Source organism: Acanthochromis polyacanthus, chromosome 6 (assembly GCF_021347895.1).
Source record: "Acanthochromis polyacanthus isolate Apoly-LR-REF ecotype Palm Island chromosome 6, KAUST_Apoly_ChrSc, whole genome shotgun sequence".
Taxonomy (NCBI): domain Eukaryota; kingdom Metazoa; phylum Chordata; class Actinopteri; family Pomacentridae; genus Acanthochromis; species Acanthochromis polyacanthus.
This window is the reverse complement of record NC_067118.1, coordinates 40,278,536-40,295,096: the sequence shown is the minus strand read 5'-3', so window position 1 is coordinate 40,295,096 and position 16,561 is coordinate 40,278,536. Positions and strand designations below refer to the sequence as shown.

The 16,561-nt window shown below is 41.9% G+C and overlaps 1 protein-coding gene across 6 annotated transcripts in view; it reads right to left on the bottom strand.

The window, feature by feature from the left end:
* Positions 1–393: 393 nt before the first annotated feature.
* The window catches only part of LOC110959660 (neural cell adhesion molecule L1-like protein), a 38,550-nt gene continuing 22,382 nt past the window's right edge, over positions 394–16,561 (bottom strand). For 2 of the 6 annotated variants that reach the window (XM_051950185.1, XM_051950186.1), the window contains 7 exons: positions 10,140–10,178; positions 9,624–9,686; positions 9,072–9,185; positions 8,594–8,755; positions 8,033–8,209; positions 5,420–5,489; positions 394–1,260 (listed from right to left, as the gene is read on the bottom strand). In XM_051950185.1, coding sequence (XP_051806145.1) covers positions 1,047–1,260; positions 5,420–5,489; positions 8,033–8,209; positions 8,594–8,755; positions 9,072–9,185; positions 9,624–9,686; positions 10,140–10,178 — 839 coding nt within the window. In that variant the 3' untranslated portion in view covers positions 394–1,046. The remainder of the gene's footprint in view (positions 1,261–5,419; positions 5,490–8,032; positions 8,210–8,593; positions 8,756–9,071; positions 9,186–9,623; positions 9,687–10,139; positions 10,179–16,561) is intronic. The other 4 variants (XM_051950187.1, XM_051950190.1, XM_051950188.1 and 1 more) reach the window with 3 other exon arrangements.

The window sequence follows — 16,561 nt, the reverse complement described above, 5'->3', positions numbered from 1 at the left end:
CAAATAGGAGCTGATGAATCATTGCACTGACTTTAAAAAAAAGGAAGTGCCCGGCGTTAAGGATTTCAAGATAATAAAAAGCAAAGTAGCCTGGTAATTCTAAAGGGATGTAGAGTGATTCATCCTGTGATATCCGGCGGAATAAAGGAACATGATTAAAAAGTATGACAAATTGCTTTACTTTAAAAAACTTCTACTTCAGTGCTGGAGAGGCCCTTAGGTGAAAGCTTTAGTCACCAATTAGAGTTTTGACAAGTTTCTTAAATAAATGTATTCATACAGTCCAGAGATAAATGCTGGAATATAATTATTACTTATCCTGCTTGCTAAAAACTGATATATTCTTGCTCTAATTTCCCCACAACCACAGCAACAAAAAAAGAAGCAAGAAGACATTTTATAAAGAACATGTTTGATATATTGATAAAAAATGACATCTGCATTTTGATTACAAAATATTACAAATGGTGCACTTCCAGACATCTGAAAAATGTACAGTAAAACACAGAAAAGCACTTAAGACTGGATATTGGTAATCATGAGTGATTCTGTCTATAATAAATAATCACCCCGCACTCATCCAATAAGAAACATCCTGCACTGTAGATCCTGAATGGATGAACATGTGTTGCAGATACATGTGCATATCTACTTTGTGTGCTATTTTTAGCTTCTGTGTAAAAAAAAATCATATATGATGACATTTGGACACGTGGAGAGTAGTTTTTTTTAACTTTTACTTTATGTTACGGGCAAATCGGTGTGTCTGATAGGTAGCAAAACACTTTATTGTCATTAAAAAATCACAAAACACTAAAAATAGCATCTTTCATTCTCTTACAGCATGTACAAAGACTCATCCTGATGTGTGTGGTGGGTGAATTCTTTAAACCCGCCTGCTGTCAAACTTTTTTCCCGTGTTTGAGTCTTTTCTTTTTTGTTCCCTGATATTTGGCTATTCAAGCCATACTTAAAGTCAGGGAGGCTGAATTTAAAATGTATCTTGAAAAGGATTTGAAGTAGACCGTTCAAATTGGAGCGTGGTTTTATGCGGTGACAGGGCTGGGTCCACTGGGCTCGCTAACAGAGGCTCTGCGCCTGCGGTCGGAATATTCTCCGATAAATGAGCCGTCCTCGTCGAATTCTTCCCCGCCGTCCGCGTAGTCCACCATGCTGTCTCTGCTGATGCTGTCCCCGACCGCGTCGTCTCTGTTCAGGGAACACAAGCTACCGCCCTTCAGTGGCTTTTCATCGCTGTCACTGCCATCAACAACAACAACAGAGAGGGATGTGCGAGGTCAGTGGTGCAGTGCATAAACAAACACATTGTATAGAACATCAAGCAGATGTTGGAGAGCAACAGATACGGCTGTAAGGGGGCCACAGCTATACGTTTTCTGCACACAACAGACAGTGTTCATTACACGGAGACTATTAAATGCTTGGCTATGCACAAGCTCCCACTCACAAAGCAAGTTTGTCTGGTTTCAGTACACGCAGCAGGCAGGGGTGGATGCAGCGGCTGCACAGCAGGAAAGGGAGCACTATAGAGAGGCGGGAAGGGCTTGCTACAATCACTTCACTAATTGCTAATTGCCAGGGCTTCAGGACCAAAGGCAATTTCAAATCTCTTTAGAGCCAGCGATGGAAATTGCCAGAGTGCAGTGAGAAAGAAGCCGAGCTGGAGTTGTGTGCGTGTGTGTGTGTGTGTGTGTGTTTGTGTGTGTGTGTGTGTGTTGGAGGGGGAGGTGGTTTGGGGTGAAGGCTGAGATTGAGAAAAGGGAGAAGGAAGAGGGGAGAAAAGGTGGGGCATATGCAATCCCAGACAAACAGCCTGTCATTCCCGGTATTCCCAGGAGGCCCACACGCAGGCCGAGGAGATTAGATGCCAATTTAAGGCTGGGCAACTGGCCAACTTGCAGGTGTCTCCCTACAAGACGTGGGGTCACCTCGAAGCACCGAGGATATTTTTCCTCCCTGTCCTCTTTTTTTAATTCCCTAAACTATCCATGTTTCATAACACTCCTCTCTTTCTCTCTCTCCTTTGGTTTTGTATTCACAACACGGAGGGTGTGCGCTCACAAACACTCGTGTGGCTCATGTATGATAGTGCCATTTGAGGCGCATCGTGGTTGACACCTGTGTCAAACACGAGCTCGACATTTTGAGCTGGATTTTAGTGCAGAGACACAGTTCAGGCGAAGATTACAAATTGGGTCCCCTTCACCGGGATCCTTACTAACCAATCTTATCTATCCCATTTCATGAGGAGCGTTTGCGATGCAAGCCACGTAAAGTCCGTGTTTCAGCTCTTATCAAACCTTCTTTCTCTGACGACTCTAGAGCGCCGGAGATAAGTGGCTGTTATCTAAGAGCAGCGGAATGCCACAGCCGCTGCCGCCCGCCCACAGTGACTTTGAATACGGTGATAAAAATGGGGCTGAGTGCTTTTGAGCCCCACCTCACTCAAGACCTTGTTCGGGATCCAGCTCGGTCTGTGCTGTCCCCGTGAAAAAGGCTCTCCTTCAGTCTCACAAACAGGTGAGCGATGGCGCCACATCACTGGGCAAGGCGGTAATTAAATTTGTCTTGCCATTGACCCATGCTGACTTGGTTTGGGGGCGTCGTGGAAACTTCAGGTGGATTTTTCCCTCACTTTGCACCGGGAGCTGTATTTATTCTAGCTTATAGGTGCCAGGAGGAAAAACTTCTTCGCATCTGCTGCCTTCTCCCAGATTGCACATAAAAATATGAGAAGATGAGAGCGAAGATGGAAAAAAAAAAAAACCCCAAAACAACAACATAAACTGGCTGAGGAAAAAATTGCATCACACTGTTGGCTAACAGCCTGCTCCAGCTATGACACCTGCTGTTCTAGCAGTGGACAGAGGGGCCGAAGCAATAGAGAGCTGTCTCCAAAGAGAAATCATCTGAAGCATAATTACCACTTGTCTGCTCCCCAGACACGTGGCATACCAGTGGGTGGTCTATTGCCTTCAGAGATTCAAAGGGCACAAGAGAGCCCTGAATCCAGCTCCAAAGCCAGGAAAACAACATCATAGTAAGGCTAAGGGCACTCTGGGGGGACAGAACTCAGAACAGCCTCATGAAACCAACCATGAGAAGCATTCTAAACAGATCGCTGCGGCCAAATATCTGCACTGGCTCACAAACACACACTGTGGCTCCTGCCAGGGAAGCTCCAAAGTGAACTTAGTATCAGAGCTAAACTCAATAATACAATACCAGCACCTATAGGGGGTTTGAAAGTAATCTCTGCACCTTTTCGGAAATCAGTGAGTCATCAGTATTCATTGACAAGCCACTAATGCAGTCATTGTCAGCTATGGGGCAGTGAAAAGTTGCTTAATACGTGTATAGGCTTAATAATCTATAAAGAGGGTCATGGACACCGTAGACAATGTATTCCTTCCTGTTTAACAGAATTACAGTCTTGGCAAGAAGCGCAGGAACGCAATTGGCAGCAACCACACAATTGTGAGTAATCATGTTCTGAATAATACGATGACGAGCAGAATCAAAGCAGACAGAAGAGGCTATTTTAGGTGAATATCCGCACAAACAAACACACCATTGTCACACACTTGCTGCAGCGCTGTCAGGCAAAATAGGATTCAGTCGATTTCCCCCCTAAACTGTCACCGTAGCAGCTGAACAATGCAAACAATGGAGATTCAACAGCTATTATAAAGTACAACAGCTGTCTGCTTCGGGCTTAAAGGGCCGGTTTTTTACCCATTTGCGATGCTCAGTTTATGCCGGCTTCACTGAATGTAGGACAGTTTCCATCAGGAATAACTGTACATTTCAAATCTGTGCATCTGCAGAGGGAGCTTTCTGTGTTCTTAAAGCATGACCTCTGGTAAAGATATTGCACAGGAGACACTATGATTCAAATGGCTCAGTGTTTAAATGGAAGTATAAGTGTAACTTTTCTTCTTGAAGACATTTTTGGTGGCTAAGCTCTATGTGGGACAGGTCTGATCTAAGAAGTAAAGTCAAACTCCTTAATGTTTCTTGTGCACTTATGTGCTGACAGACACAGTTTAAAGGACCCAATGACTTAGCAGATGTTGAAATAACGTGAATAAAAAGGCCGTAAACGATCACATAAGCTAAGTTAAGTAGCTTCAAATCTCCAACTGGAAAACTGCATGACTCCAATATGAAAATGCTATGCTAAGGAGGGGGATGTTTTACACTATATGGGCTTGTTTGAAAGGGGGTAACAATCTAAAGTTTATAGGTTACACAGGTTTAGAATTTGAAATAGAAAGTGAGTAGTCTTCACAGACTAATTGGACTATTGGACTGCTCGTATGCTAGCCTCGCCGCGCTAGACAACCCACGGCAATGAATTTAATTTTCTGCCAGGGTGGGTCTAGTTACCCTCCATAAGCCTCGAGGTTGGATGCTCCTAAAACTGGCCGGACCAATCACCATGAAGTGTAGAGTCAGAAGGCTGGCGTAACTAAGTGACGACAGAGGCGCGACGATTCTGACAGAAACAACCGGAAACAACTAGCCTAGCCGCGCTAGACAACCCACAGCAACGAATTTAATTCTCTGCCAGGGTCGACAACAAAAACGACAACAGTTGTTGAGCTCCATTAGCACCGACTCTGAATAATCTTTCTGTTAACATGTCTGTAATATACTTGAGCTTCACCCATTGACTGTATAAATAAGGCTTCACCGGACTACCGCATCCTCTGATTTCCGGCGCTCTAGGAGCCTATTCGTTGTGCTGATTGGTTGTATACCTACCCAATTGCTGCAGAGTGATTTGATAGACAACCTTTTAGCCCGCCTCCCTCCCTGTCCAGCGTGCCGAGACCCTTGTGTCTTCAGAACACAAGGGTCGGCTAGGCTACTCGTATGCTGTAATTAGTGGTAATTACATCAACATGATACATGGAGTGATTTTCAAGCACACGTACATTGAGATAAAACTGAAATCCCCACATGTACACTCAATAAAACACACAGCACAAGGAAAGCAGTGCACAAATATGCAGAAACACACCAACACACAGAGTGGCCTGCTGGTGCCTAAAGGAACAAGGTGACTCACACACTGTACAGAGCAAACACATGCACACCATCAGAATCTGACAGCAAGGTAAAAGCACACAATTCAGACCAGAAAGGGCAACAAAAGCTTGAGCTAACTGTTAGCCACTACTAACTCCTAGCTACACCGAGTGGTTACCTAGCCCATTAAATGACGAGAGCATTGGCTTCTTGGTTGATCCCGGTAAAGCTCGTGAATGCACGGTTTGCTTTTAGGGTGGAAAAACATCACAGTGATACATGACAAAAATCACCTTTTAGATACAGAAATGTTGTGTCCCCATCACACCTCAGCGTCACCCTGCAGTGCAGCCGTGTTTCTCACCTGTATTCGTAGTTGTCATCAGTCATTGGCTGTGACTCCACGTCAGGGTGGAGGTCCTCCTTCTCTTTCACTGCAGGGAGGGAAGAACAGACAGTTCAGCAACGTTGTTAAAGAACATCACTTTTCCACATTAGTGCAATTATGCTTTACCCTTCTATATTGCTTCAAATTTAAATTATTGCACTGTAGTTTCATAGTTCCTGTCTTTAACGTTTTACAGCGATAACTAACTAAAACATCTGCCTTTTGTTAGCTTTAATCACTTCCAATGATTTCCGTCAGACAGTTCTTGAAAACAAAAACAGCTTAAATGATCTGAACTTTGACACCACCTGAGTGTGTGTGAGACTTCGATTTCAAACGTCATAACCAAAAAGCCTTAAAGAGCAGCTAAATATCAAGTCTTACACGGAAAGCCTCTCTTCTGTGTTTCTGCACAAAGTGCTAGATGTCAGCTCTTTGTGTAAATACGCTTTTAAAAAATAGCAGCTGCTTTTGAGAGAGACAAAAGAGGGGTTTCATGAAAAGAGCTTGGATGGGCAAAGGGGGGATCCAAAGGAGCTGATGAAATATTCAGTGCCTCGTGTCAGAAGCTACTGCGGGCAAAGTAGTGGAGTATGGTGGAGAGAAGACGAGAAAGCAAGTTGAGAGGAAATAAACAGAGTGGAGAGGCGCTGTGCAGATACGGACCATTGTGAATATCGAGGGAAGAGCCAGCAAGGCCCGCCCAGGTGAAAGGTAGGAAGGAGGTGAACCAAACCAGCTGATTCCAACTCTTCTGGCTTGATATGTTTTGCAATTAGAGGTTTTAAGCAGCGCAAACAGGACCAGGCAAATTATTTGACAAGCAGCGAAACTATTGTAGCTGCAGGAAGCTCATGAACGATCGCAAGCTTGGGAAGGTTGGCATGCATAGATGTCCGACATGCATAGCACATTTATCAACAGGTTTGGGGTCAGGATTGAAGTCCAAATCACATCAAGTGGTTAACAAATTCTGGGATAATTGCATTACATGTTACCGAATCAGACTTACAGTCATAAACAAAAGCCTTGTAAAGACCATATGTCTCATGGCAGTCTTGAGTTTCCAGTGACTCCTATAACTTTAAATTTTCAATGATGAATTGATTGAAACACATGTATCTCTGTCACAATAATACAATCATGCATTTGGATTCTTTCATAGATTTATTATAGGTCTTCTGGAAATATGAAAAAATCTGCTGGGTCAAAAGTGTACATGCAGCAATTTTAATATTTGATTAAATTACCATTTTTATCTCAGTTAGGTGGTTTTGGTTGCCATCCACAAGCTTCTGGTTGCATCTTTGATCCTCTTAATATGACTGGTACAGTTCAATTTTCTGACACAGACTTCTTTCTTCATCACAGTTTACAGGTTCTTGATGGACTTTGAGGAGACCAGTCTAAAACCTTAATTGTAGCCTAATTTAGCCATTTCTTTACTATTATTGGTGTGTTTTGGGCTCATTGTCTTGTTGAAACACCCAGTTGCATCAAGGAGCCAGCATTTTGGCAGATGATTTTAGGTTTTCCTGAAGAATATAGATTCATAATTGTATTTACTTTGAGTAAAGCACCACTTCCACTGACAGCAGAACAGCCCCAGAGCATAATACTGCCACCACCATGCTTGATGGTAGGTTTGGTGTACTTGGGGCTAAAGGCCTCACCGTCTCTCCTCCAAACATATTTCTGGTCATTGTGATGAAATAGCTTCATTTTGGTTTCATCTGCCCACAGAACCTTCCTCCAGAAGACATTTTCTTTGTCCATGTAATCGGCAGCAAACTTCAGCCAAGCTCTAAGGTGCCACTTTGAGAAGAAGTGCTTATTTCTTGCACAGCAGCCTCTGTGGACACTGACAACAGTGTTCCAGTAGCATCGAATTCATTACAGACCTGCTTTTTTTGTGATTTTTGGTTAGCTCTTGACCATCCTAACATTTTGTTTCTCAGCAACAGGTGATACTTTGTGTTTTCTTCCTGATCATGGCAAGGACACAGCTGGATTATGCTCTTTAAACTTAGATGATTTGGGGATCCGAATCATGTTTGAAATGGCTCCAAGTGACTTTCCTGACTTGTTTGAGTCAACGACTTTCCTCTTTACGTCTGTGCTCAGCTCCGCAGATTTTCCCATTGTTCTGTTTGTGGCTGAGTGCAATGAGTGTATCAAATTGGCTTAGAGAAATCAGCAACTGCAGTCAAACAAAGTCACTCACAAGAAGGTAAGAGGTCACAACTTTCTACATCACCAAAAGTAATAATCCCACTATTTTTGACCAGAAAAATTACGTATTTCCAAAAGACCTATGATAAGTTAATGAAAGAACCAAAATGTATGATTGTTTTTTTTGTGACAAAGATGCATGCGTGTCAGTCAAATCATCATAGAAATGTCAGAGCTGTCAGAGTCGTGGGAAATGCCAGACTGCCATATATATACACGGTCTTTACAAGCATGTGTAAACTTTTGTTTATTACTGTATATTGTCTACATGGACTGTATATTTTGTGAGTTAAATTTTAGTTCACTTCCCAAAGCAAAATGACAAGGGGGCCCAACCTCGGCCAAAGACTAACTGACCTTTTTCCATGGAGAACATGTCTTGTCGCTGGGGCGGCAGCGTACCTGCATACTTGCCGCCTTTGTTTTTCCGCACAAAGCAGGCCATGAGCGCAACCAGGGTGAGCAGCGCCACGGCACACAAGGTCCCGATGACCCAGCCATGAGTTGAGAAGTCGCTCCTTGGACTTACGACACCTGAGAACAAAAACATCGAAGAGACACAGAGTTCAGGAATCGACTTTAAGCCAGGCTTATCTGAGTATGACAGTCCCCTCAAGCAGTCCTTACACAACTTTATCTTTAACTGAAAAAAAAAAAAACTAATGATGGATTCAAGTTTAAGATGATATTTCCACACTGTGTTTGACTCACATTCCCTTCAGCTATAACACTCTGTTGTGAAAGAATATTAAATCGGAAGAAAATAAAACAAATGCACAAATGAGATTCAAGGAAAATGAATAAATTCCCACATTCACCACAGTCAATCAATCCATTTGTGAAGCTTTTTTGATGTGGCAGGTGAGAACTCCAACCCACTAAAATCTACTGACAGTGACAAGCTTTCTCTCCTCTCACCTTTCACTCGTGTCTGGATAACATCTTCGAAAATGCTAGCGTTATCAAGCAGCCCCTTGGCCATGAGGCGCACAGTGTACACCGTCCCGGGTTTGAGCCCATCAATTACGTGGAAACTTTGAGAAGTGTTTACTGCATCTGAAATCCGCCAGTTTCCTTCACCTACACATCCAAGCACAAGAGGTGCACAAGCAGCAAGTCTGTGTTAGCATGCAAGCTATCAAAGAAGATGAGCTGTTGCCAAGTAATGGTTCTTAAGTTATTAAATATCTTTTTTGTACCATATATATATAACTTTAAATCCATCGTATTGCATTTAGAGGTAATCATAGAAGTGATGGAAGCAGCCATGGTGGCTTATAATATATATTTTTAGATGTTAATATTAAACATTCCCCTGTGTACAGGAAAAACATGACGCCACCTAAAAATTCCTATCAGTGTTTAGCAAGGCGGTGGGACAGGAAAAGTAGCTTACGGTTATTCATATAAGCCACATAAAGCTGCAAGTCCCGCTGCTCTTCTCTGGCAGTCCAGCTGATTTTGGCAAAGGTGTCACTCACATAGGAGCTTATGTTCAACAGGGCTGGAACTGATAGAAGAGAAGAAATAGGAGGAGGAAAAGGAAAACACAGACAGGCACAGAGAAAGGGAGAAAAGAAGGCAGGAAAAGAGGATTAAGCAGAGGCAAATAGGATCGCCCGCAGCTCGAGAACAGAGCATCCAGCAGAAACCCTTCAAGACGACAGTTCAAAAGGCAATTCTGGTCCCCGGACTTAATTGAGTGGAGCTGGATTTTGGCTCATAAGGGGTAGATATAGAGATCGTGGGCGGGAGTGACATCTAGTCTTCACTCTGTGTTAAGCAAAGCTGGCATTTCCTGACGCCCCCCAACACCATGAGCGGATATCAATAGATTGGAACGGCTTCCACGTCCCGGCTCCTATTGTTACTTGAAAGTTCAGGTACATCAAGATGAGATCACAGAGGATATCGCTGGCTGTGCATGTGTGAGTTGCGAGCTATATACCTAAAGGAGGATGAGCAGAATTGCCTGGGATAGAGCTGGAAACAGAGAGAGAGCAGTTGTGGCCTGGAATGAAAGAGAAGCCTCAGATGTTAGATTTCTGCTACAGTGCTGTCAGGTCTAATACTCTATATTTTGCAACAAGCGAGCCCTCTAGACTACACAGAGTCACGATTGGTAAGGCAAGTGGGAAAACTATTAATACAGTAGCTGCACAACAAAAATGCCACTTATACTGTAGTAGACACACTGTAACTGTAGCAGAGGCTGTGCAATAAATCTGAATAGCTGATTTGAACTGCCTTTCTCTGACAAGGTATTTTCACAAAGAAACTGTTTTTTTTCCCCTGTACTCGCATTCAGGAATCACCCAGGTTTTATTTGTACAACTACAAAAGAACAAACTTTTGCTGAGGCTATGACCAGCTACTCACTACACCAACACGCCTACAACCTCGTCTATCTCTACCACCACTTCTACGTCTGTTTGACTACGGCAGCTGCAGGCGGCATACATACTGCTCTGAACAGGGGCCACAGCTGGAGTCGGGGACAAATCTTCAGAGGGATAAAAAGAAAATGAAATACAGCAGAAGATTACAGATATATGGAAAGCCAGCCTTGAGGTTTATAGAGCAGGCACACAAGCACACACTCGCACACATTTGCAGGCAGAACAGACGGTGCATTCGCAAACCGTAGATACCTGCATGGGCAGCGTGTTTGTTAGTGATAGTCTGTACAGCGGAGAGCCGTACCACTAGAGGGCACTGTGCAGCCAAAGAGCGTGCAATTTTGTTCTCCAAGTTAGGCACTGGGTCATTCCACCTGAATTCACCAAATTAAAAAATATGCACTCGCGTTCAAAAGCTTGGGATCACCAAGACTATTTCATGTTTTTATCCATGTGCTAACATAACTGCACAAGGGTTTTCTAATCATCAGTGATCCTTTCAACACCATTAGCTAACACAATGTAGCATTAGAACACAGGAGAGATGGTTGCTGGAAATGTTCCTCTGTACCCCCATGGAGATATTCCATTAAAAATCAGCCGTTTCCAGCTAGAATACTCATTTACCACATTAACAAGACTGTATTTCTGATTAATTTAATGTTATCCTCTTTGGAAAAAAATGCTTTTCTTTCAAAGATAAGGACATTTCTAGGTGACCCCAAACTTTTGAACGATAGTGTATATAAACCACAAAACTATCTGAATCACTATGAGTTGGAAAACCATGATTTTTCTTGTTCACACAGTAACAATACAGTATAACTCTTCTATTTGGGATCACTATTGTCCTAATATTGGCCATAAATGCAAAAGACCTAACATTTATGTTTTTTTTTCCTCTTTTATGCCTCTCTCTGGCACCATACTCTGCATAAAGCTCTACATAAAGCTAACTCTAACCCCACCCTAACCCTACTAACCCTAATCCTAACCCTAACGGTGCCAGTCACAGGGAAAGAAATCAGCCTCTTAGGGGGAAAAGGTTTTATGGTTGGTGGAAGATGGGAATAGAAAGAAACATTAAATTTTTTTGACCAAATTCACATCATCGTATGACTGGTTTGTTTTATTCTATCAAAGCAGTCCCATGAAAACCATTTGTAGACATTAAGCCACCGTCTTTAAGAATTTTTTTAACTCAAAATCTAACGTTACCCATATTTTACACATGGTCAGCTCAATCAATATTCAACACTTTATGTAAATAGTTGGGCGTGTGGCATTCAGCGAATTGCAGTAGAATGATCCTACTGCAACAGTCAGCCACAACATTTAAACTATTCACAGGTCAACATCTCAGTGCGATGTTCTGCTGGGAAACCTTGAGTTCTGGCATTCATGTGGGAGCTACTTTGACACGTAACATCCACTTGGTAGCTGAACTCCCTAACACCTGACCCAGCAGGACATTTAACCAGGCTACACCCGAGAAACAGCTCAGGAACATCCCAAGGAACACAACAAAGGCCCCAATATGTTGACCCAACCTCAAAGCTTCCCATATCCCAATCTGGGATGCATCTGAAAAACTCTGATCCACACAGTCCCCACTCACTGAACAGCCATGTCCCAGTGGGTCTGAGCTGTTCTAGTAGCACATATGAGGACCTACACAATGTTAGGCAGGCGGTTTAAGGTTGTGGCTAACTGGTGTACTTTCCAGTAATACATTCAGTAACAATCAATGCCTATTCACTGTTTAGTTTACATATTTATACCTGGCAACTCCAAAATAACAGTTTTATTGACATCCACCAACACAACACTTTTATTACCGCCCGGCAAAACTGCATTTTCCGGAAGGTTTTCAGCTGCATGGTCTTGCTTGCTTGCTTGTTTGTCTGTTAGAATTTGGTTTCTGTGCGATAACTCGATAAAATATTGATGTAGCCTCACCATATTTGGTAGACAGGTGTACCATAATAGGACACAGGTCAAGTTCGCATTTGGTGACTGTGACTTCATTTTCAAGGTCACAGGGGTCATCTTTGTCGCCGGGCGGTCCAAGTTTGGCAAAACTTCTTGGTATTTTTTAATATTATTTAACTGCACATGTACAGTTTATAGTACACATAGGGTTACAGTCTCCCTATTGTGTTTGTTCAATGTGTGGTGAAAAACATGCAATTATCATAAATCACTGTCCGTATCACTATTAGCTACATGGTCATTACAGATTTTTCATTGAACATTTCTATGCTAATACATGAGAACGAGTGCAACTGATCAGGATCTGAATTAAATAAGTTTAATATATGAACATTATTTTATCTATGTATGGCATTACTACTGTGTTAATAGTTGTGGATGAGGTTGTTGGAAAATAGTCACATAGATGTATATTTTTTTAACTTTTCATTATGTTTGTAGGCTGCACAGTGCAGTACTGGTTAGCAATTTCACCTTGCAGAAAGAAGATCCCCGGTTCAAATCCCGGGGTGGGCCTGGGATCTTTCTGCATGGAGTTTGCATGTTCTCCCTGTGCATGCATGGGTTTTCTCCGGGCGCTCTGGCTTCCTCCCACAGTCCAAAAATATGCTGAGGTTAATTGATTATTCTAAATTGCCCGTAGGTGTGAATGTGAGTGTGATTGTTTGTCTGTATATGTAGCCCTGTGACAGACTGGTGACCTGTCCAGGGTGTCCCCTGCCTTCACCCGAGTCATCTGGGATAGACTCCAGCACCCCCCATGACCCTAGTGAGGATAAAGTGGTGTATAGAGAATGGATGGATTATGTTTGTAGAGGTCTGAAAAACTCCATTATATGATTTTCCATTGTTCCACTGATTTGTTTTTTTCTTTTCAAACACTGGAATAACAGTTTCATTACCTGTGGCAAACGTATCATTTAACTTCCTTCCTGTGTTATTTCTCACATTGTGTTGTATTAATATGTGTTTGACCCGACCTGAGCTTGCACTAAAAAAACAGAAACGCTGCTGCTCACAGCACAACTTGCTCTCCTCTGATTGCCGTATGCCGTGCTGATTATAGTGGGAGAAGTCAGATGTTGATTATTATGTTTCTAACTACTTCTCCTTTTACTGTTTCTTTAAACATTAAGTTCAAGCCATTAGCAAATTTGTTGGTGACACCAACTTGGGTGTTCAAATGCTGCGCTCGAGAGCAAATAATTTAATCTCTGGAGAGGCTGGTTATTTTTGTGTGACTTTAGAGGTATGTGCTCTTTTGTGCTTTTTTGTCTAGTTTGCTGGCTGCTTTATCTCTGCTGCTTTGTTATCTCATGAGACCCGACAGAGAAAAATAGATATTTTTTCTGTCAGCCACACTCTTCTGCTCTGGCTGTAAGCTGTTCTCTCACTTTTTCCTGCTCCTTTTTTTCTCACGTTTCAACCCTTTCCTGGCTTTTTATTTTATTGTCCTGCACTTTAGCCACTCTCAGCAGTAGAAGCTAGCAGAGCGGGACACTCTCATGCATCTGCTGGTATCTGTTTGGGTGTGTCTGGTCTGCAATTTGTCCGGATTATATTTAAACTGCTCAACTGTTTGTCCTCACTCAATGGTGATAAGTATTAAAGGCTCATTCAGTCACAAAAGTGAAATCATAAAAGGAAGACTTTAGAGTCTGAGCTCACTATCTCACACGCATTCTTCTTTATTTATTCATGTATTTTGTTTCACTATCACTCCATCACTCGGTGTTAACGGCTCTAAATTCATGGTGTCTCTGCTCTGTGCTATTGCCATCTATAAATCTACTCCACTGCTTTGTGACTAACATGCCCTGAGGAAACCTCTCTGAAACAAAACTATTTTATCTCCTCATTGAGCCTCTACTCAACCATATTTACCAACAGTGCATCTAGAGGCTCTCAGGCTGGACATCCACCTACATGAATGCAGAATCATAAAAGCTGAGGAGGAATAACTTGTATTAGAGCACTGAGAGAGAGAGTGAATTTTCTCCCTATTTTTGGCCTGCAAAGTAGTAAAAGGAGGCACTTTGAAATTAAAGCCACTAAGTGTACATTTATTTAAATTAAGTAGAACTGTAGTAGTCAAATATTCAGACTGAGAGCGAGACACAAATCTTGCAGCGCTATTTTGGATGATAAAAATGTTTCTATGTGACCTCAAAGCTACAGAGATTAGCTTCCCAAAAGTCTCAGATCTCTGCTTCCTCTGATCGAATCTGCAGTTATAAAATCTGTCTTTGAATCCAGACTAATCTTTAAATTGCACATCAGCAAAGTGCAGAAAGTAGCATTCCTTCCTCTAATTAACTTTATGTGCAGGCCAGTGTCTCTCACAAAGTGATAAATATTGTGAAGGTATTCTAAAGCTGGCAAGATGCCACAAAGCTAATTCCTACTTTTATCTATGTTATCACATTATTGCAATTTCACAGTGGCTTTATTCAAAAAAGAGCATTTAAATGACTGAAAATACTCACAGTTCCACTGCTACTCTTAGCTGAGATACACTTGCTCCCTGTGCCCTGTAGACAATTTCAAAAAGTCCCTTTTTATAAAACTCTAAATGGGCAAAGACTGGACTAAACTGCAGAGTCTCTGCTTTTACATGTCTTCGGGTTCAGTCGGATCCTCCGCTGAAGCTTTGCTGAATATTCACAACCTCTGTCACACTGAAACTGGAGCTGCACATTTTTATATGCTAACTGTGGCAAACATCCACAAGGATATTCGTGAGGCAACTTCATTGAGCATTTTAAAGCAGCAGCTTGACACATAATTTACCCATTTCAGTCAGCCCCTTCATCCGTTATATACGATTTACAGTCTGAGGCGGTGAGTGAAGGCGCTTCTACTTTGCATTTGTTTGGAATTTTAACACATTTTTCATTTCAGTTTAAAAACATCATAATTTGAGGGGAAAATGCACAGCAATGCCCGAGTGTCTTTGTATTTGGCACTTCAACTTGGCATGTTTCTATAAATCCTGATAACTTGTGTTATCACAGCACGATCTGAAAATTTTCCAAAGAGCTTTTTGGTCTTGGAGTCTTTTTTTTTTTTTTCCCAAACCTTTGAGGTGTGTTTGGGCTCATTATCTTGCTGCAGTCTGAATCTCCACAAAGATGCAAAGCAAAGGCTGCAGCATGTCTCTAAATGATGGAGTGCCACTTCTCCTTGGTCACAGAAGAGTCCAACAGTGGGCAAAACAGTCCCTTGAATATTCCCATCACTGTGTTTCCCTCTGATACCCTCTGTTATCATTCTCTGTCCTCTGTCCATCTCCTTACATACACTCCTCTGTTGCTGCCATTCATCTCAAACTTGGATTCATCAGTAAATTGGGCTTTTTTTTCCACTTGTCCACTGTGAAATGCTGGTATGTCAGCCCACAAAAAGCGCTTGGCCTTGTTTTCCCTTCAGAGAAGTGCTTTAGAGACGCTACTCGTCCTCTGAGACCACTACTAGACAGCCTTTCTTTTGACACAGCTTTTGCGGACTGGAGTCTTCTTTATTTAGCAAATTCTCCGTCTATGATGATGATGAAGTTGCTTTTCTGTCTCTCAGTGAACAAAGCTGGACGTATTGATCTTCTGATGATGCACTCACTTCCAGTCTCGGCCCGATCATGCTTTGGATTCCACTGATCCAGTTTCAGCAAAGTGTTTTTTGAGAGTTCTGCAGCCTAAAACCCTCAAGAGTAGCCATGATCTGACACTTGGAAAACGCCTCTTTGATTAGAAAAACAGTGTGACTTCTGACACTTCTGCATGGCTCTGTTGGCATCCCACCATTCACTAAAATGCCGCTAATGTTGCTTTAAACCAGACATGCGAACAACGGGTGAACAGTGGCTGCAAATTGATTTACCGGTACTTGAAGCCTGTGATGAGTCAACATCATCTGGAAACAACTCAAACTTTTGTATTAGCGTATCCCCTTCATTTTGGTGCAGTATCAACACATTTAAAGCTATGAATTATGAATATTTTGCACATTCAAACACTCAATTATATCGATTCGTCTACATATACAAGAATCTGTGCAATATCAGTATTTTTCTAGTTATGGACAAATCTGTGCAAAATATGTAAAATCCATGCAGTATTAATACTTCTCTATCGGTATTTCTACTCATGAACGAATCTGTGCAGCACCACTGGTATGTGCAATATTATTATTTTCACATGCAGAGGAATTTGGACAATCTGAACCAATACTTAGTTATATTTTTGATTTATTTTTATTTTTCTAGCTATATTTCTTAATTGCTCTATTACCTTTACTGCTGTATCGATGCAATCATATCATATCATGTCATAATTTGATTGCTGACCTAGAAATTGTGCAGAGTCTTAAAGATGGAGTATGTGATTTTAATTCCATTAAAAGGAGAAGGAGAGCAGTGAGAGCGGGAGGCATTCCAGTTATTCAAATACGCAAACTAGCTAAATCTCAAAAATGTTTCTCCTTTAAATATACTGCTTCG